Source organism: Phodopus roborovskii, unplaced genomic scaffold, assembly GCF_943737965.1.
Source record: "Phodopus roborovskii unplaced genomic scaffold, PHOROB, whole genome shotgun sequence".
Classification (NCBI taxonomy): Eukaryota; Metazoa; Chordata; class Mammalia; order Rodentia; family Cricetidae; genus Phodopus; species Phodopus roborovskii.
This window is the reverse complement of record NW_026126511.1, coordinates 52,764,734-52,786,253: the sequence shown is the minus strand read 5'-3', so window position 1 is coordinate 52,786,253 and position 21,520 is coordinate 52,764,734. Positions and strand designations below refer to the sequence as shown.

The window sequence follows — 21,520 nt, the reverse complement described above, 5'->3', positions numbered from 1 at the left end:
AGGATAAGACAGGATATAACAAACTGAAGGCTTGCCTGGAATGTAGAGTAAGCTCAAGGCTGACCTGTGCAACTTATAAGCTCACAACCATTTATAACCCGACTTCCAGGGGGAATCAACACCCTCTTCTAGCCTCTACAAGCACTAAAACATGTTACACAGATATGCAGGAAGACAAATACTCATACATATAAAAATGACTTGGAGCTGGAGAGATGGCTCAGTGGTTAAGAGAACTGGCTGTTCTTCCTGAGGACCAGGGTTCAATTCCCCACAACATGGCAGCTCACAACTGTCTGTAACTTTAGTTCCAGAGGATCTGATACCCTCACAAAGACATACATGTAAGCAAATATCAATAAACATTTAAAAAAAAAAATAAGTATTTTTGGTTGAGAGCATAGCCTTTAACGGCTGAGCCATCTCTTCAGCCCAGAGGGAACTGGGATTGATATGTAAAATAAGAAAAAATAATATATAAATATAGAAGAACAATAATTAAAAAAAAAACAAAAAAGGAAGTAAAAAAATAAATTTTAAAGTTCAGAGAATGGTATAGTTATCAAACAATCAGGATTTGAGGATGGCTTAGGTGAAGCAGAGGAACCCATTTCAATATCCTATTTTGTTTGTTTGGAAACATTCATAATAAATTAATTTTAAAATTAGCATAAGACATACCTCAACACAGAATCATCTTTACCAGTTTAAAATCTTAAATCAACATTTAGCGATAAGATTTTTAAGAAAACCTTATAATCTACCTTCAGCAATTTCCTTAAAAATGCTTTAGTTTCCAATCTGTTTGAATGTGCTAAAATTTTAAAATGTCCCAGTTCAAAACAGGTAACTTCTTAAAAACTTCATTACCATGAATCAAGCAGAAATGACCACACTCAATGAAATGTCTACTTAAATTCAGGTTTTGCCTCTTTGAATTTTCAAGGTTTTATTTTTTTGGAGTATAGATATCTAAGAACTTACATTTGTTTAATTAGCAGCAAAAAGGAAATGTAGTTTATTTTACATTTCACTTAATAAAGAGCCATCAGTCTGGTCTCACATAAAAATTTAAAACTAGCATTATTACATAAAGATCAAATACTCAGTGATAAATTATTTCATTTACATTATTCAGTATATATTACTTAAATAAACATTATATTATTTGGTAAAAAGGTTTCCTGTACTTAGAAGGAATTGTTGTAACCAAGGTTTTTCAGCTTTGTGATAAATATTAATAAAACATATTCGACTGAGTCAGCATAAAAAAGGGTTTACCACTAGGGATATTTGTTTTCTATAGTACTATTTATACTGGGAAAGAGATAGAAACAATCTGAATGTCGGTTACAAGCATCACACAAATACACAATCACCTTCTGTAAATTACCAAGAACACTAATGAGAGAAAATGGGTATTGAAGTCCATGTTATTCCCAAGGTCCTATTTTAAAGCTTTGTTTTTAATCAATACGTGTCTGAGTATGATCACAAGTTATAGTAATCTTGGCCTTTTCACTTACACATTATTTGAGCTGTTTCTGAACAAGCATGGCAATATGTCACCAGATTTGGATCTACATATGCAGACAGGTGAACCTGCAATGAATACTTACCTTTACATTTTCATGAATAGATTGAAGTTGTGCAGCTAAAGCTACAAACGTTTGATAAATTTTCTGCATAGCCATTGATAAATCTGTAAGAAAAAATTAAGAAACAAATATGTAACAATTAATATTATTCTACTACTCTGTCCTAGCTTTGGTAGTTAATGTGTAAAAGGAAAAGACTATTAATTTACAACTAGAGAAGACAGCAGGCTAAGAAGACTGAGAGAAAGTCATTTCCATAAGTGATCAGGAAAAGAAGAGGACTTCCAGACAGTCCCCTGTCACCACAGTAGTGAACTTACAATAAAGATTTCTACATTTCCAGGGAAGCAAGACTTACCAAAGACTTTCCAGGAAATTTGTTTAAAGTAGCTTAAGACAAGCACTAGTAGTAGTTTGCATATCTATTATACAAGTTTAACCGCCTATCAATAACATAATGGTGCTATCACAAAATTGCCATAGCAGGGATGTTACCTTGAGGAGTTATATGTGAATTGTTTGCTTGAGTGGCAAGATGGTTCTCTAGTTCTTCAATCTGCTGCCTGTACTGCTGAAGCTGTACCTCAAATTGTTGAACCAAGACTCTGAAGTAGCTATAAAGGTTACATCAAATATTCAAAACATTATTTCCTTTATACTTAAAAAAGAAAACAAGTAAGTAATTGTCCTCTATTAAGTCAAACTTTCAATTTAGGCTAAGGATATAATTCCCAGATATCACTGAAGCAAACTCCCAGGCACTGAACATTATCGATGTATTATTATTCCAATCATGGAGGGCAAATTACACAAACTGACTTCAGTCTTTAGAAATAACAAGGTCAGCCAGTCGGTGGTGGTGCACACCACCTTTAGTCCCAGCACTCTGGAGACAGAGGCAGGTGGATCTCTGTGACTTCGAGGCCAGCCTGGTCTATAGAAAAATAGCAAGGTCATCCAAAGCAAGTTACAACTAAATTATTACAGGTAGAAATTAAGGAAAATATAAATAAATACAATATAACCCCACAACAGGATCCTAGGAGGTGGAAAAAGCACATTAATGGGGAGGAAAGGAATCACTAAAATTCTAATAAGATGTTTTAGTTAAAAACATTTCATAGGCAAAGGGTGGCAAAGGGCACACACCTTTAGTCCCAGCACTTGGAAGGCAGAGGCAGGAGTATCTCTGAGTTCGAGGCCAGCCTGGTCTACAGATCGAGTTCTAGGACAGCCTGGGCTACACAGAGAAGCATATATATATATATATATATATATATATATATATATATATCAAAACAACACATTTTATCAATGTTAGTTTCCTATTACTGATAATTATACTACAATTATACTACAATATGTTAATATTAGGGACAGTGAAATAAGGAATTTATGCAAATTCTTTGTACTACATTTTTATAAGCTTAAAAAGTTAAATCAAAATGCAGCTATCACTAAATTTTATGGGAGGAAGGGGAGAGGGGAGGACTAAATTTTATGGGAGGAAGGGGAGAGAGAGGGGAGGACTAAATTTTATGGGAGGAAGGGGAGAGGGAGGGGAGGAGAGAGGACAGAGAGGAGATGGGCTTTGAAAGCGTTTGGCAACATGAATTATATTGTTGGTATGAAAAAGGCAAAGTAAAATCATAGAAGCATGTCATATCAATCTGAATAAGATGAGTACTACAGTTATTTCCTGAACTTGGATAACTGGAGTGTTATATAAACAATTATCCTTATTTTTCAGGAATTTACAGTTAAACATAAGAAACCATTAATTTTGTAAATAATGCAAGGTGTTGGGGGAGGGATGTAAATAGATCTCTCTCCACTCCTTCTCTCTCTCTCTCTCCCCCCCCTCCCTCTTTCTCTCTCTCTCTCACACACACAGGAACAGGTGCACACACACCCCTCTCACCTGTTTCTGTGACCTCCAAGGTCATGAAGACTTGGAAGTCACAGACTGATGAGGTAGCACAGGGCCAGAGTTGAGCACTCTGCCAACAGACAGTGAGCATTCTGACCACCTCATGCTATTATCCTATCGAAGATGGTTAGAAATTCAGATCTTAGCCTTTCAGTGAGCCAGGAATAAACTAGCCTCTTAGGATAATTAGGAGAAATCAATATAAAGATCCAAGTTAAGACTTCCCATGTAACAAAAACTTCTGTGTATGATTATAGCTCTGTTGTCTTAAAATGAAAAACTTTTGTTTAAAAAAAAATCCAATAACTTACTCCGCAGGAGCTGTATTTTCGTGTTGAAGTCCAGGTGGTGTTTTCTGGGTTCTTAAAGCAATTTCAGCATTCTTTAACTCCTAATACATCAGAGATTTTTAAAAACACACACAGGAAACAAAACAAAAAGCAAGGTAAGAGTTAAAGTAGCATACAAACTATTTCTGCACTGAGATGTCAAACAACTGGATGGACTGCTTTAAAATCAGGGAATAGAACAAACTGCTTTACACATTGCTGAAACCTCTTCCTGAAGAAGACAAATTGAACTGTCAGTACATTTTATGATAAAATTGTAATGAACTACTGATCTTTTTGAAGAACTATGCATAAAATTCTACAATATAAAATGAATTCAACCACAGTACTGTTTTAGAACCTCCAGCATGCAAATGTTGAAAGCAAGCAGGCAGAGGCCAGCATCAGCTGATTACTACACACAAACATTACTCATACCGATCGCTCAATAAACCTACAACTTCTCTTCTTACATGAGGAAGTGGGGCCACACAGACTTTACTTGCCTAATATACCGCATGTGAAGCCTTAGAACACGGAATATTGGTCTCCTACTCTCCCTCAATGTCATTTCACCTTCTATCCAATGAATCCTTAGGACTAATATTCTGTTAACACCTTATACCCCACATCCTTGTCATTCCACTGCTTTTCCTTTTTTTGTGGTTTTTCCACACAAGGTTTCTCTGTGTAACAGCTATGGCTGTCTGATGGGAGATGTCATTCTGCAAATATGTTTCTCTTATTGGTTAATGAATAAAGCGCTGTTGGCCAATAGGAAAGCAAGATAGGTGGGACTAGGAGAAAAGGACAATTCCGGAATAGCGGAGAGTCAGCATGAAGAGACTGGGAAGAGTAGAATGCCGGCCCCTCTCTCCGGTAAGATGAGACCACGTGGAAATACTTAGATTAATAGAAATGGGTTAATAATTAAGACAGAGCTAGCCGACAAGAAACTAGTAACTGGCCAACAGAATTATATCAAATACAGTGTCTCTGTGTGTTATTTGGGGCTGGCGCAGTAGTGGGCCCAGGCAAGCAGGGGAAAACCTTACTCTTAACAGCTGTCCTGGAACTCTATAGACCAGGTTGGCCCAGATCTACCTGCCTCTGCCTCCCAAGTGCTGGGTTTAAAGGTGTGTGCCAACACTGCCTGACTACCTCTATTATTTTTTAACTCATTTCTTAAAAGAAGTACCTGAAATTTATGCTCCCAATGGTAACTACTTTCCCTTATTAAACCACCAACCTGTCAGATCTAACTAATCTCTAATTTTACCTTCTGTTTGTTTTTAAGACAATCTCCTACTCTGCAACCCAGAGCAGCTTAATCCCCATGCCTCAGCCTCCTAAGTCACTACACCTCCTGCATCACTAAACATGATCTTTTCCCCCTTGAGTTTCTACCACCCCAGTAATGCTCACTACCTACTTCGGAGAGTATGATACAAATATCATACATTTATGGATAGAATCATCCAGTTTTAGAATTACAGTGAATCTAAGTACAATGTTGAATTCACTGACAGCTATTCTTAGTTGCCAACTTGACTATATTAGAGATTAACAAAAACCCACACGTTTGTGAGGGATTTTTTTTTTTTTTTCTTAATGAAATCATCTGAAGTAGAAAACCCATTGTTAATCCAGACCTCAGAGGTGGGAAGGCACACTGTTAATCTGGGCCACACCTGCTGGCAGCCTATAGAAAGGACATGGAAGAAGGAAGCTTGATCTCTCTGCCTGCTTAACCTCACTCTCACAGGTTAAGTCCATTCCTTCATGGACATTAGAGCCTACTTTGGGATTCCAGCATATACTAAAGACCAGATGAGACATCTAGCCTCATGGACTCAACAACTACTAGATTTCTGGATCTGATAGGTAGATGGCCATCACTGGACAAGCCAAACCACAGCTTCTAAACCATTCTAATAAATCCCCTTTCTCTCTCCACATATATACATTTACAGAGTGAATACACACACACACACACGAATGTATAAGTTCTATCTATATATTTCCTCTAGAAAACCTTGGCTAATACAGGTTCTCTTAGTTTGCCACCTCCATTACTGGCTAATTGTAATTTTTTATAAACATATAAATTCATGTATTTCACATACAAAATATAGTTTCATATGACTTCATGTTTAATCAAAGCTTATTCACTAATCAAAAGCATAATTAACATTTTGTTTTTCCTAAAAGATACCTAATGATAAAGGAAAAGTGACTAAAAAGCACACAAAGGAATCTGCATTCTTATTCAATGAAACGACTAGGAAATGGGAATGAGCACAACAAACTTTTCCAATCCTTTTTAAACATCATAGTTTACTTATTTATTGTTTTATTTCAAGACAAGGTTTCTCTGTGTAGCCCTGGCTGTCCTGAACTCACTCTGTAGACCAGGCTGGCCTCAAACTCACAGAGATCTGCCTGCCTCTGCCTACAGAATGCTGGTATTAAAAGCATGTGCCGCCCCCAACTGCTTTAATAATATTATTTAAAAGATTACAAAGTTATTCTTGAATAAATGACTTAACAACTTATTACATAACCACATTTGAACGTATCGCATGAAACTTACCAATAACTCAGTCAAAACAATAGGAAAAGATGACTTTCCATTTACAATACATAAAACACAAGTAATTCATATGTTATCACTCTTCCTCCATGGTGTTGAGGAGATGCACCTAACCATATTATGAGTATGAAGCCATAGGTGGAAAAATTCAGGAGGTACCAGGGGCAGATGACATTACTCTCATTATTCTCATTAGGCAGGGTTAACTAAGATTAGCAAATAACCAGTAAAACTTAGTACTAACAAGGCATGCCATAGTTTTAATAACAAAAAGGTGGAAAATTGTCTGTCCAGGTACTTTCCTCCTTTATAAGATAAACTCAGTGAGATCTTATGAGAGCTCATGGTTAAGGGCAGGACTAGCAGGACTTGTTCTTCAGCGTCTCTAAGTTCTCTGTGCACAAGGATAACAGTACCTACCCCAAATGACTGTCATGCACACTAATCTAGGCTAAAAACAGTATAAACTACTTTGGCTATTGTTATATGTACATTGAAAATTTTATGAATGCTCTGAATTTCTATAAACTTTTCAATTAAGCAAATTCCTATATCAGGAAAAACAACCCTGCGCAGTAATACAGCTGATGACTGGCACACCTGAGCAGTTTCTAACTTCAGTTTGTCGATATTGAGAGTGTTCCTCTGCAACCCACTGGCAGCCAACGACAGAAGCTGCTTCAGAGCCTTGATGTCTTCCTGAACTTTGAGCATCGCTTTGGAAGACATTCGACTAATTTCTTCTTGGACTTGTTTTTGTTCTTTGACAAATTTCCTAAAAGAACAAAGGAACAGAACAAATGACAGGATTGGGTGTGGGGGATAGAGGTGGGGAAAGAGGGAAGGAAATGATGTACATGTAGATGACTCAGCAGGTAAGAGCAATATACTACTCTAGCAGAAGACCCAAGTTGAGTTCCCAACACCCATACGGTGGCTCACAGTCAGCTCACAACCAGCAGTAACTCCAGTCCAAGGTCCTCTTCTGATCTGCACAGGAACCAGGCACACACACAGTGCACAGACATATGTACAAACAAAACACTCATACACATAAAAAAGGAACTAATGGTCTCCATCAGATTGTCCCATGGACAAGTCTGTTGGTCATGGTTTTTTGTTGTTGTTTTATTTTTGATTAATATGGGAAAGCCCAGCCCATAAAATATTTAGCAGAAAGATGTTTCCCCTAAAACATACTCAAGAATTTTTCAAGTTTTATTTACCATTTACACTTGGTACTTACTGGAGATTTTCAACATCCTGACAGATGACAGGAGGCAGGTTTTCATCTTTCAGAGCTTTACTATCCCTAAGAAAAAAGCCACACCTACATTAATGGCATCCACACATGCAATAATACTATGCAGATTCTAGGAACTGACAAATGAGTTGTATTTTCCTATGTTAAGAAAAGAAAATATAACAATGTTCTCTACTTATATTGTCTTTGGTTTCAAAGTCTTCATAAAGAATACAATTTTCCTGATGAAACTAATTTTAGCAATTTATTTGACACCAACATTTCTTACCAAAGACTGGTAAGTAAAAATCAGTCACAAACATTCTTAAAATTAAGTAAATATCTAAAAAAAAAAAAAAAAAAAAAAAAAAAAAATCAGAAAATACTAGACTGAATGATATGTTGGACTATCTTCTGATACAGATCCTATAACTGACATTCAAAACAGTAATGTATTAATTAAAGAAAGCCCATAGCATTTTTCATGAGACGCTCAACATAGCTTAGTACTTTATAACCTTCACCCAAATGGGAAAAACAAGGTCTACTGACATAACTACAAATAACACAGAGAATAATTAAAACTTGTCATGCTATAATAAAATCATTTTACAGTGCTGATTAGAAACCTCAATCATCTCAGATCCTTTATTCAAAACTTTTAAAGCTTTGAATCTGGGTTTAGAGATGTTCAACTTGTTAATCTATATAAAAACTCCAAATCTGAAACACTTCTGATCTCATGAAACTCAACCTTGTGAGGTTAAAGCAATACATGTTTGTGAGGAGTGAACCTATGTCCTTACAAATGACTCACTTAACAGAATACAAATTAAGTGGATAATTGCCAAGAAAAATGACAACAGTGATTGGCGAGTAAAAGAGTGATCATATTCCAAGCACGCATATGATGCATATGAAACCTATTACCTTGGATGAAAACACAAAGGACTAAAATGGTACTGGAATAGTAATTTGTGTATGTAAAACTGATAGTGGAAGAACTGCAGGAATAACTCAGTAGTAGAGCTCACACTTAGCAAGCACAAAGCCCTGGGCTCAATATTCAGCACTGAGAAGGCTAAAACTTAAGTATTTGTATTATTTGAGAAATGTCAACCACCTTCTCCAAAAGAAATTATTTTAAATTTTCTCAATGACTAGTAATCAAAGACTTGACATTTCATAGGTTTTCCAGAACATTTATCATTTTTGGCAAACACTAATTTTTGCCTTCTAAACATATACCTGTTTATAATTTATTTCTATCTATACAATCTGCCAATGATTTAGTAAAGAAAATGTAATTACAATATTTAAAGTTAAATTTTAAACTTACTCTGGCCTTGTTCCTGTTTTATCACCTAGAAAATTCAAGAAGCTTCATGTAAAATAGGTCATTAAACAACACATTAACACAGTCCAAGTTCTAAATAAACAGAAATTAAGCAAAATACAAACACAAGTATTTCGACATCATGCAATGTGATTTTCCCTGTCCTGATTGGAGGAAGAACACAGCATGCTGATGGAGATCTGACCCCAAGCAGACACATTACAGAGCTCAGCTACATCTACTTCCCTCAAGAAGAAACAACTTTTTTAAAAAAAAATCTCTTATATGAACAGTTTATGTCACTGTCTACCAGTTTAATTCTAGAAGCCACCATCACCAGTATTGATGTTCTAACTCCTCCAACCTAACAATCCATAAAACATCCTGTCAATCCTTAAAGCAACTGTCTCTCTCCATGTACATTTTCATCTGCTACAGGCACAGAATGTATCTCACCTTTGACAAAGGGCATCATACTTAAAAATGTCAATCTGCTATCATTCAAACTTTTCTTACAGCAGTTGTGAGGTAAAACATTTTCTTCAAATGTGCAATATATACATTTTCATTTGTGAACTACTCAGTCCTGTGACGTACGATTCATACTGTTAACTTATTCAACATTAAGCAGATTTTTGTTTCAGACATATCACATTTCATTCATCTATTTCTAAAATTAAAATTAAATCTGTGAGACACATGTTGATTTCAGAGATGTTAAAGTGTAGGAACACATATAAAAATCAAGTACTGTACTTTTTAATGTCTTTTGCCACTTATCTTAATATAGATGGGGTCTGATTCAGTTCTTCAATATGACTACTCATATTTATTTTTCCATAAAAACATGGATTCATCATCTTTCATGGATCAACATTTTTGAATTAGGAACCTTCCTTTTCTATAAATGATGTCTAAGACTTGATGAGAAGGTAATAAAAATAAAAACTTACTTTTTTTTTTACCCAAAAAGCTCATTTTCTTAAAACTAATGCACTGTGGTGGTCTGAATGAGATGTCCTGCATAATCCAAGGAATCTGAATACTTGGACCCCAGTTTATGGTGCTGTTTGGGTAGGATTAGGATATGTAGCCTTGCTGGAGAAGTGAGTCACCAGGGTCTGGCTCAGTTTTCAAAAGCCACATGCCATTCCTAGTTTGTTCTTTCCACTTCCTGTTTGCTGTTCCTGATGTGGGCTCTCAACTACTACTCCAAATGCCTGCCACCCACCATCTCTACGGTTACCATGCACTACTACCCCTCTAGAATTGTAAGTAAATAAACTCTTCTATATGCTGCGTTGGTCTATAGTGTTTTAACACAGCAATACAATGGTAATTAAGCCATGTAATGTTTCTTTGATACTTTACTTGTGAGCTATAATTCTCTACACACAACATGTAAAATGGGCTACTCGATTATGGATATTTTGCCTCAGTGGTAACATACTTACAAACACTTCCTATGTCTACTCTTGCATTCTTTGGCTTGCTGCTTTCCACATAACCATCCAAATGTTTTTCATCCTTTTACCCTCCATTTCCCCCTTTTATTTTTTCCATATACCCATACCACTAAACTTGCTTTATTTGTTCACTCCCCATCTTGTCTCAATGGTCCCTTTCTTCCCCTCAAACATTTCCCACTTCTGCTTTCATGGCATACACATCTGATTATCTTTTGTTCCTGCTCCCCTATTCCTTTAGACCTCACACCTCTTTCTCATTTTGTGACCACCCACACCCCCCAACACACACACACACACACACACACACACACACACACACACACACACACACGAGGGGAAGTATGAGGAGAAAACAAGGAACATTTGTGTTATCTGCCTAACACAATCTCCATCCAATGTTCTTCAAGTATCATCATTTCATTCTTTTTACAACTGAAGCCACTGTACTGTGAATATGCCTTCTTTTCTTTTTATCCATTCATCCCTCAGATGAACTATCTAAGCTGGTTCCATTGCTTGGCTACAGTTGAACAGTAAGAAATGTTCTTAAATCTTAAAACAAACCTCACCAAAACCCTCCAGCTTAATTACAAAACAAGGTGGCATTAAAAGTCCTTCATAACTCTAGTATCTGATGCCTGTGTCTTTATTGGCCTCTGTTAATTCTTCAGAAGGGCAAAGCGTTACTCCATGTTGCCTCTTCTTTATTTCCTATTATTCTCTCCCATTTGGCTATATCTCATGCATATAGGGCCAGAGCTATATGCTATAATTAACTGCTATAGTTAATTGATACAAAGAGACATTCTGGGGCTGGAGATATGGATCAGTGGTATTTCAGTTAGGTTTCTATTGTTGTGATAAAACACCCTAACCAAAATCAACAATGGGGGAAACAATGAGGGGGGTTTATTTTAGATAACCCAGGATCCCATATCAATCATCAATTAAGAAAATGCACCACAGACTCCTGATACAGGACCCCTATGGCAGTGGTTCACAACTGCTGCTCATTCCAGCTCCAGGAGATCTGAACCTTGTTCTGAACTCTTGAGCACTTGTATCTTCCAACACACACACGCACACATAACGCACGCGCACACACACACACAAACAAATAGAGAACGTGGAAAAACATCCTGTGATTTAACCAAAGAATCCTAAAAGACGATCACCCACCAATTAAGGGAAACAGAAGGTGACATGCAATTATGGGTATATATTCTCACATAATCTTTGCTCTACTCTAGCTCAGACACAGTATAAAAGTAGTTCAGTGGAGGGGGGAACAGGAAAGGGAAATAAAATTGTACTTTTCTCTTATTCCTCTCTTCAGAGTTAAAAAAATAACAGCTAATTACTGACACAAACAAGAATTCCCAATGTTAGTTGAGTAAGAGTAGATTACAAACATACAGACCATCTTGATTTAAAAATAAGCATTAATATAAACATAAACATTAATAAAGCTTTGTAAGACATATACACGTGCAAATTTGTGAATTATGCTCAAATATAATATAAAGAAATTTAAAGGCACTAACAAATATAAAGCTAGTGATCTTTCAGGCAGGAATTTTGAGTAACCTATAAGTTTCTTCGCAATGCTGTTACAACATGAAATTGAGGTAACATTACTTACTCTTTTTATCTGAGGAGGTACTAAAATCTACACCACCAAGGCCTTCATTGCCTGTAGTTGAAGTAGGTGCTGTTGCTCCCAAAGACAAGCTTAAAGCATTTTGTCCGAGACCTGTAAATGAACCAAATACCATTTTTCAACTTCCCTAACTTTAAAACAATTCCCCCTGTGCATTATTTTGGTTTTATACTGAAAGAAAAATAAGACTATTTAAAAACATGTTCTTTTTAACAAGCTAAATTTAAATGCAAGTATTTACTATTCTGGAAAAAATATTATCAATTACCTGATGTTGCTGTGTTTCCACTCTGGAAAAGTGAACCTCCCAAGCCAGCTAAGGCTCCCCCTAAAGAAAGCCCTGTTGAAGTTGTTGTAGTTGTGGCTGGTGTTGTTCCCAAATTATTTAAAGTAAATCCTGTGGATGCTGAGAGTTAGAGAGAGAGATGAATAAGCCTTCGTATAGAAATAGCACTTAACACCACAGGAAAATAGTACATCAAAAATCTGAATCTTTGGGGAAACCATTTGCTCAAGAAAATTTTGAAAATACTTAGAATAAAGAGGAACAGCAACTTTAACTTTGGGCACTATTACAATAGTACCATGATAACTGATTCTAAGCAACAATATAGTTTGTAATTCCAGGCAGTAATTCTGCCTTTAAAAGCAAATGAATCCTGATTCAGGTGAATTCACAATTGTCTTTATACTTCCTGCCATAAACAGTCTCTTGAAAACTAAGAAGATAAACCTTCTGCATATTTCACCCCCTCTGACCCTCTTTACTCTGAGTAGAAGCAGTATTTCAAGATGACCAAAATGGCTTTAATGGCCAATGCTCTTTTCTCCTAATAAAGTCTTGTTAACATAGCCAAAGTCTTGCCTTGAACGCAAGACCTTCCTGAGGCATCTTCCCAAATCATAGGTATGGACTACTAAGCCAGTTGTTAGGTAAGACAAAATTGCTAACTAATTCAAAGAAAATATTTCCCAAAGTATAGTTGAGTTTAAAAATTTTTTATGCTTGTACAACAAATCCTTGTTTGCATAGCAAATATTTTACCCACCAAACCATCTCCCCGGCCTGATATTCTATTTAATATAAATGGCTACTGATGTTCTTTACCTGTATAAGACTTTAATGTAATCATCAAATTCAATTTTCTTCCCATTCTGTCTTACCTGCTGGAGTGGATGTCAGAGCAGATGAAAGAGTAAGACCACTAGCTGAGGTAGATGTGCCAGGCAGGGCAAATGGTGTGGCAGATGCTGCAGGTTTACTAAATCCTAAACTGAAGCCTGTTGTAGATGCAGATGTAGTAGCTGGTGTTGCTGTTTATTTAAAAAAAAGAAAGAAAAAAAAATCTCATTTTATCTAAATCATATAGATGTTAAGCTGGTTTTAATTAGTATCCTTTACCATAAGTAGGATAAAAAGATTTAGAGGTGTGAAAGAAAATACTTAAGTTGGGACTAAATCATGGTAAATATAAAAAAGATGAGCCTTGATCCTTTGGGTTAAGGAAAAGAAATGCAAGATGAATGTGGTGACACACTCCTCTGATCCCAGCACTCCAGAGGCATGGGTAGGCAGCTCTGTGATTTCTAGACCAGCCTGGTCTACTTAGTGAGTTCCAGGACAGCCCAACCAAGAGACACAGTGAGATTCTATATCCAAAAAACAAACAAAAACCCAAAGAAAAAGAAATACAAACACAGTGACAATTTCAATTCCATCCCCCAGACTTACCTGTAATAGTACTCATCCCCTTCCTTCTCTTTGCTCTCAACGGACCAGTAGTCCCTCCTGTCCCAGACTACACGAGTACCATTTAGTACAGAATATCCTCTTCTTCTTCCTGGCCCCTATTTCTATCAGCGCCAAGCTCTCTTTCTACTCCTCCTTTCCTGCCTGTAGATCTCTTCCTCCATTCAGGCCAGTTTTGTTGCTGCTTCCTCCACTGATTTCCATTTTTATCATTACAAATACAAGTACATGAATCCAACCCTAATTGCCACCAGTTTCTTTGTTTTACTGAGATAGTATCGCACTAAGTAGCCTAGGTTAACCTTGAATTCACAATGCTCCTGTTTTGCCTCCCTAGTGCTGAAAAAGCAAGCATGAGCCATCAAACCCAGCTATGAGTCTAAATCTATATCTACCTGAATCCCCACTGGTTGGTGGACCTTGATGACTCATGCATTTAACACAATACAAAACCTTACTAAGTCCCTCACCTCAATCAATTCAATCACTCAAGGCAGAAACCTTGATACTTCTCCTTCCTTTGCATTGCTTTAATTCCAAAACTTACTATCAAAAAATATCACTGGATTGCAGGCACCCTCAAAACCTTTAGTTTAGGCCACCTCTAACAACAACCTCTTAATGTGTCTGTCTCTTCAATCTCTCATCTACTCTAATATTAGCTCAGTTACTTTAACAGCATCTTGGTGTGGGCATTAACTTTTCTTTAGGAGACATGAACTAGTGTTTATTTACCCCAGATTGGAAAAAAAAAAAAAAAATCATTGGTCAACAATGACTTTAGCTGGGCAACCCAAAGGAGCCTGAGTGAGGGCTTGGGCAACTACACCACTGAAAAAAAAAAAAAGTTCTTTTCTCCACAGCAATTGCAAACTGCTTGTATATTTTCAAGGAAGGGTAGGACCTGAGGACCTGAGGCCTGCCTTTGTGAGCAGCCCAGTGCAAGTGAACCTTTCTTCCCCAAGAGGAAATGTTAATGGGTCCAATCCTATGAGCCCCAGATAGGTGACCATAGTTAATCTCATTTAAAAACAACAAGTGAGAGGACAGTAATTCTGTCCACCTTAAGGACCTTATGAGTTCTCTAGTATGTTTAACAGTCTAAAAGCATGGCAAAATACTACTCATTCTTACATGGTCTCAACCAGCTCTTCAAATATCAATCCTTCCTCCCATTTCCACTTCTGAATCCTAAGCTCCAAGAATAATATTTTACATGTCCTTAGATCCTTTTATGATTACAACTTTATGTTTTCAACTGCTTCATGTAAAATTATTTCCCAACTCCAAATAAGCCTACTCTCCTGTCTTCCAGTCATTCCTGAATCTATTAGCACAAGAACATGTGCATGCACTTGCCTGTCCCTCCATGTCACAGCTCATGAATGCCTTGCCCCTGCACTTCATGGTTTTGAAACAATCATCTTCTCAGTATCATGATCATCATTGCAAATTCAATTAAAACTGACTGTCCAAGGCATGATGTATATGCAGGCTACACAGTTCAGAAGCACTAACTGTTCAAATAATATTAAATGAGGAAATGCAACCCCTATTTGGGATTCTCCTGAAGTTACTGTAAAAGTTGAAAACCATGCTTCTGGATTGCCCTGAGGAGAACTGGAGTTCATCACCAAGCACAGTGCTTTAAAATTATGTGTGGGTGGGTTACAAGAAAAGTCTACGTTTGCCCTCATAGCCAAACGGTTAGTTAATGGGTAAGCAGCATCTCAGAAGTCTGCCAATGATGACCTTAACCCCACACAAAAGACTTTTAACATTCACACCCATGCACCTCTCTTGAAACAGTCTTGCGAGCTATCCCAGGCTGGCCCAGGAGGCACCAGTAGCCCACACTGGTCTTCAACCTTTGATCTTCCAGAGTGTTGGGACTACAGATACGCAGCACCACACTGGGCTTTGCCATCCCTTCACTCCTTCTATTTTATGGGCACCCATTACTTACCGCTGTCCAGAAGAGAGGCTGACATTCTAGTTGTGTTCCCTAAAGCTTACCACTAAGAAACTATTATGTCTTCAAGGTGGAAGAGAATCCAAAACTTGTGTGTGTATGTGTGTGTGTGTACACAAATATATATATGTATAGATGTACTTTTTCTTTTTTCTTTTCTTTTTTCATTTTGGCAGCAGCAAGGATTAAACATCACACACACAGGAAGCAAGTGTTATTCCACTGAGCTATGCCTCCGGCCCCATAATTCTGTAATGTTATAGATAGCTGCTCCAAGGTATAATAAGATGGTTAACATCTCACAACCTTTCAGAGATTCTAAGACTGTCACATAGTTTGGTGCTTACTCCTCTAAAGTCAAATACCTGGAAATGTAATGTGACATAAACTTCCACATCAAAAGTCATCTGTTTAAAATACATCTGTAACTTATAAATGCATGATACAGAAGCATTTGGGTTTTTTAAATTAATTTGTTTAATCTTATTTTATGTGCATTGGTGTGAAGATGTCAGATCCATTGGAACAGAAGTTACAGAGAGTTGTGAGATGCCATGTGGGTGCTGGGAATTGAACATGGGTCCTCTAGAAGAGCAACTAGTGTTCTTAATTGGCTGAGCCATCTCTCCAGCCCAAGCATTGGGTTTTTTATATGCCCAAATACTGAAAAGTTTTTGAAAAATAATTATGTGGAGTCCAGACAAAATCCTTTTTAATTATTTTCCTTCCCCCTACTCTGAAATATTAGATGAGAGGAGAAAAGCTACTCAATTCATCAGAAAAACAGTTTGAACTCTTTTCAAAAATTCTTACCCAGACTTCTATGATTGTAGTTGTTATTCCTGGAGACAAATAGACAAATATAATTGAATGATCAATGAAGATGGCTTTCTTCTAAACTCTACATTCAGAGACTAACACACTTCTAATAACTAGCTAAGCAAGCTTACTGGTTTGTACCTCTGCTATTATTTCATGGAAACTCCTGTGACATGTGCTACACACACTGAATAGCCAATGAAAGGCAGCAACTGAGACCAAGAGGTTCTGGAGGTAGAGAATATAAGTAAGGAGACAGATATTTGAAGCATCTAATATTAAAGCTACAAAGTACTAGAAACAAAAGTTATCACGCAAATGTGAATCAGAAATTTTCAAGATCTATACTTTCTTTCTGCTAAAACAACTGTTTTAATATCAAAATTTAGAACAAATGGATAAAAGTGCTTAAACATTCTTTACTAAAGAAAAAAAATACTGCATTATATAATGTACAAAAGTCACTGTGATTCATGTTTACAACACTCAAGTACTTGTCTAGAGCTGCTTTTTCACCCACACAGTCTAAGTCTTTCCTCCTTTTTTTAAAGATCTACAGTTAGCGATGGCCCCCATTAAATAAAGACCAAGATGAAACTGGGAAAGAACTATCACATTTACCCCTGAGAACAAGAGCACCCTCCTTACCTGAACTTGCTCCTCCTAGAGTGATCCCAGTAGCAGGCTTAGCTCCAAAGAGTCCTGACCCAAAACCACTGGCAGAAGCAGATGTAGATGCTGGGGTGGCAGAGCTTCCGAGAGTTCCAAAGTTGAGCCCCACAGAAGGTGTGCTAGTTAATAAAAAACAAAACAAAAAGAAAAAGCCGATTAATGATAGTATTTACTTTGGAAAATACAGGGAGGTGGGGGGAGGAGGCTATTCAGGACTGTTTTCTCTCATAACATCTAAGATTCAAAAGACAGTAAAAGGAATACTCCTAACAAATCCAAATACCTTCCTTTTCTCCTTTAAAAACAAGTCAAATGTAAAGTTAAATCTTAAACAACACCATACTGAAACACACCCAAACCTGTTAGCTCTTTGGGAGGCCAAGGCAAAGGAATCACAACTTCATGGCTGGACTAGAGTGAATTCAAGGCCAGTCTGGACAACTTAAATTCACAAAGGAAAAATGTGGCTTAAGATATAGTGCAGCAGTAAGATGTGTACCGTTCTGACCTCACTACAACAGGGGCACACAGGCTGGGGGAAGGCAGTCCATAAGCAATTAGGGTTGGCTCACAAACATGCTGCTCTCAAGTTTTTATCTGAACCCTAAAATATTTGAAATGGCCAAAGATGATTGTTTTTCCTTTGAACTACCTTAATATAGTTCACACTTCTAAGTACAACAGTTCAACAGCTACTCACATAAAAAGACACACATTCCAATAAAAGTGACTCTAGGTCTCTACTGCTACCCCATCACCACTATAGTACCACATCTTCTGTCAAGTCTGAATTCACAGGAGAAACTTTTTACAGAGTCCCTAGAAACCTGAATAAAGTCAGAATAGCTAGTCAAAACAGGGCAACATGAACTTCAAAGCGTCTTAATTGTTCATAGCAAGCCTCAGAGGCCCATGTTTGCAAATAAACAAAAAGTTTCAACAATGACACCTCAAAAATCATGTATGAAATTAATCGAAATTATAACATATAAAACACAATGGGAAATCTTACCGCTTTCAGAAAGCTAAAATCATGCCAGGCATACTAATATGCCTGCAATCCCAGTTATTCAGGAAGCTGAGGCAGAAGAATTACAAGTTTGAGGCTATATTCCAATTTATTTAAAAAAGAGCTTGAATTGGTGGCACAGGTCTGTAATCTTATCTACTCAGGAGAAGCAGAGTTGTCAAATCAAGGCCCATCTGAGCTACAGAGCAAGTTCAACATCAACATGGACATCTAAGTTTGCCGTGAAATAAAAAATAGAAAAAGTGCTGGGGATACAGTTGGGCAATGGAGCACTTGCACATATACAGCACCTTCAGTTCAATGCAACATAACACTTGTTTTAAAAAAAAAAAAAAACTGAAAAGAGGTGGGTGGGGACATGGCTCAGGGGTGGAGGCTTGCCTACAGAGTACAAAGCCTCAGGTGCAATCCCCAACACATATGGGAAAAAAAAAAAAAAAAAAAAAACCCAACCACATAGTGATAGAGGACAGAGCTGATTAAGATAGCTCCTATTTAACAAACATATTGCTTGCTAGCTAAATTAAGAAAACCACAGTCCCAGTCAGGATATCACTCCAAGTTACTGAAGTCCAGGTACCATCAATCCCACAGTCAGCTGGAAGAGCCATTCAGCTTTCTGCACACTATGGGAGCCCAAGAGGGCAAGCTGCAATTCAAGCAGTAGAAATGTATACTTCCAATAGGGAAGCTTAAGTTAAGTAGTAGATGATGCCTAATGAGTAGTGGGTCTTGGTGACAAAGGAGCTCTTTGAAGAACTAGAACTTAGGATGAGTTCAATAGCAGGAAACTATTGTGTTGGTAGCCCACTGACTCAAAACAAAAAATATTTTTAAAACATTTTATTGACTACAATTAAAACCAAGTAGATAGAGCTGGAGAGATGGATCAGTGTTAGGGCAAGGTAAATCACTTCTGTTCTCAGCACCCACACTAGGTGACTTAAAGTAGCCTCTGACCTTTGTAACATTCCTCAGTCCACCTTATACACATGCGTACACACATACATACATATACATACACGCACACACACACTTTAAATTTAAAATGTGGTAGCTTACAGTAAGCCTTAACTCCATCCTGGGGGGATCTGACACCCTCTTCTGGACTCTGAGGGCAATGCACATGCATGGTACACAGATGCAGGCAACATACACACACACACACACAGAGAGAGAGAGAGAGAGAGAGAGAGAGAGAGAGAGAGAGAGAGAGAGAGAGAATAAAAACAAATGAAATCTAAAAAATAAAAACAGAGAAGTGAATTACACCATTAAAATGACAAATCTAAAACCAAATAATCCGATCAATCAAGAAAATAAAGTGAAAGTTAAAAAAAGAATGACAGTATAGCCAAGTAGTGCACTCTGGAGGCAGAGGCAGGCGGATCTCTGTAAGTTCAAGGCCAGCCTGGTCTACAGATGAATTCCAGGACAGGCTCCAAAACTACAGAGACCCTGTCTTGAAAATCAAAGCAAAGACAGTATGTCGTACTGTGGTTTGTATCTAGACAGCATAGGTAGTACAAGAAAGTATATGCAAAAACATGACTGAGACAGTCTGATAATACTGTTATTTTGGATTTGCTTCATCTAATATGCGCTGGAAAAAATGAGATTTCTTGGGATATTAAATCTCTAGCCATTTTAGTCTATAACCACATTACTAAGCCTCAGGAAATACCTTGTCCCTCTAGTACAGTTCCTGATTTTACAAACTCTTTACAGAGTTCTAATGATTAACTCCTTCGCCGAAATGGCTTTCTGAAATCCCTAGCTATACATTTTTCCTTACCTGAAGATATTACATAAACTTAATGAATATACTACTTAAAGCTTGTAGTGAAAGGAAACAACAATGTGTGTGTGGTAATAATACAAAATCCTTTGGAATATTATGCATACGGTACAAAATTACGACTGATAAACACTATAAAAGCTTAAAAGACAGACCGGGTCCTCTGTGGCGCAAATCTCGTGAAACAAAAATAATCACAAGTTCAATGCACAATACCAAGAGCAAATGTTTAATTATTCTCCTGATACTTTTCTATTCCTAAAAGCCAGCAACAAGCTCTCATTCATTTAACACCCTTTCTATCCCTGAGACTGAGGCGCGATGCCAGGCCGCTTCCCGCAGTCGGGCCTCCGCGCGTCTGGGGACTGACTGCAGAGCCCTGGCAACAGAGATCCCCAACCCAACCGTCGCCCGCCTGCTGCAGGGCTCGCAGGGCATCAAAGACTTGTTAACACCGTTACCTAGACGTGCCGGTCCCGAAGGAGAACCCGCTGCCCGTGCCAGTCCCTCCGGGGGCCACGGTGGTGGAGCCCAGCGCTCCGGACCCAAAGGAGAACCCGGTGGACATGGCGGCCGTGGGCGCGACGCCGTCAGCAAGGGTGGAGAGCCCTGGGACGCTTCTGTCCCCTCACTGCCGAGGTAGAACGTGCAACATCGCCGTGGACCAACGGGGACCAGGCGGGAAGTTCAACCCCAGCAGCAGCGCGGCAATGATGGAGGAGGCGGGGACACACGTGAACGCACGCGCGACGCCGCCCGCGCGCAGAGCGCACCGGAAGAGCACCCGACGCGCAGGGAACCCTGGGACCAGGGTGAAGGCGGTGCTAGCGTAAGGCGGCCAGGATGGGGGCCCCGCCTACTCTCTTAAGGAGACAAGCACCTGGAGCGCCAACTACTAAAGAGATTCTCGCGGTAGTTTGTGCAACGCTTCCTGAATGAAGCTCCTCCCCCTCAAGTGTTGGTTCCGTCCAGCTTCCTGCCATAAAGCACGCCAAAAGCCCCAGTGTTGGGAAAAACCTTGATGGTCATCTCTTATTCCTCCCGGGGGCATCTGGGTTTTGTTCGGTATCACTGCACCCGAGCAAAAAGGAGGCTGTGTACTTTTTTTTTGATGGTCCGGAAATCCACACACATCCGGCCGTAGCCCCTCTTGGTGCCCACTCAACTTGAGGGCAGGATACCGTGTCCCACGTCCTAGTGAGCAGAGGGTGTGGCGCGTGCCATTCTTGGGGACCTTCCCTGATGGCTGCCTCGTGGTCGTGTGGCTTTCCCACAGCTTGGGCTATTTACTAGAGGAACTACAAAGTGGAAAGTATAAGGA

The 21,520-nt window shown here is 38.3% G+C and overlaps 1 protein-coding gene across 2 annotated transcripts in view; it reads right to left on the bottom strand.

Moving 5' to 3' along the window:
• Nup58 (nucleoporin 58) overlaps positions 1–20,876 on the bottom strand; it is a 49,551-nt gene extending 28,675 nt beyond the window's left edge. For both annotated transcript variants that reach the window (XM_051195580.1, XM_051195579.1), the window contains exons 1-11: positions 20,661–20,876; positions 17,348–17,490; positions 13,323–13,472; positions 12,427–12,564; positions 12,141–12,251; positions 9,033–9,057; positions 7,697–7,762; positions 7,051–7,225; positions 3,840–3,919; positions 2,094–2,212; positions 1,620–1,702 (exon numbers count right to left, since the gene is read on the bottom strand). In XM_051195580.1, coding sequence (XP_051051537.1) covers positions 1,620–1,702; positions 2,094–2,212; positions 3,840–3,919; positions 7,051–7,225; positions 7,697–7,762; positions 9,033–9,057; positions 12,141–12,251; positions 12,427–12,564; positions 13,323–13,472; positions 17,348–17,490; positions 20,661–20,767 — 1,197 coding nt within the window. In that variant the 5' untranslated portion in view covers positions 20,768–20,876. The remainder of the gene's footprint in view (positions 1–1,619; positions 1,703–2,093; positions 2,213–3,839; positions 3,920–7,050; positions 7,226–7,696; positions 7,763–9,032; positions 9,058–12,140; positions 12,252–12,426; positions 12,565–13,322; positions 13,473–17,347; positions 17,491–20,660) is intronic.
• Between the last annotated feature and the right edge of the window lie 644 nt (positions 20,877–21,520).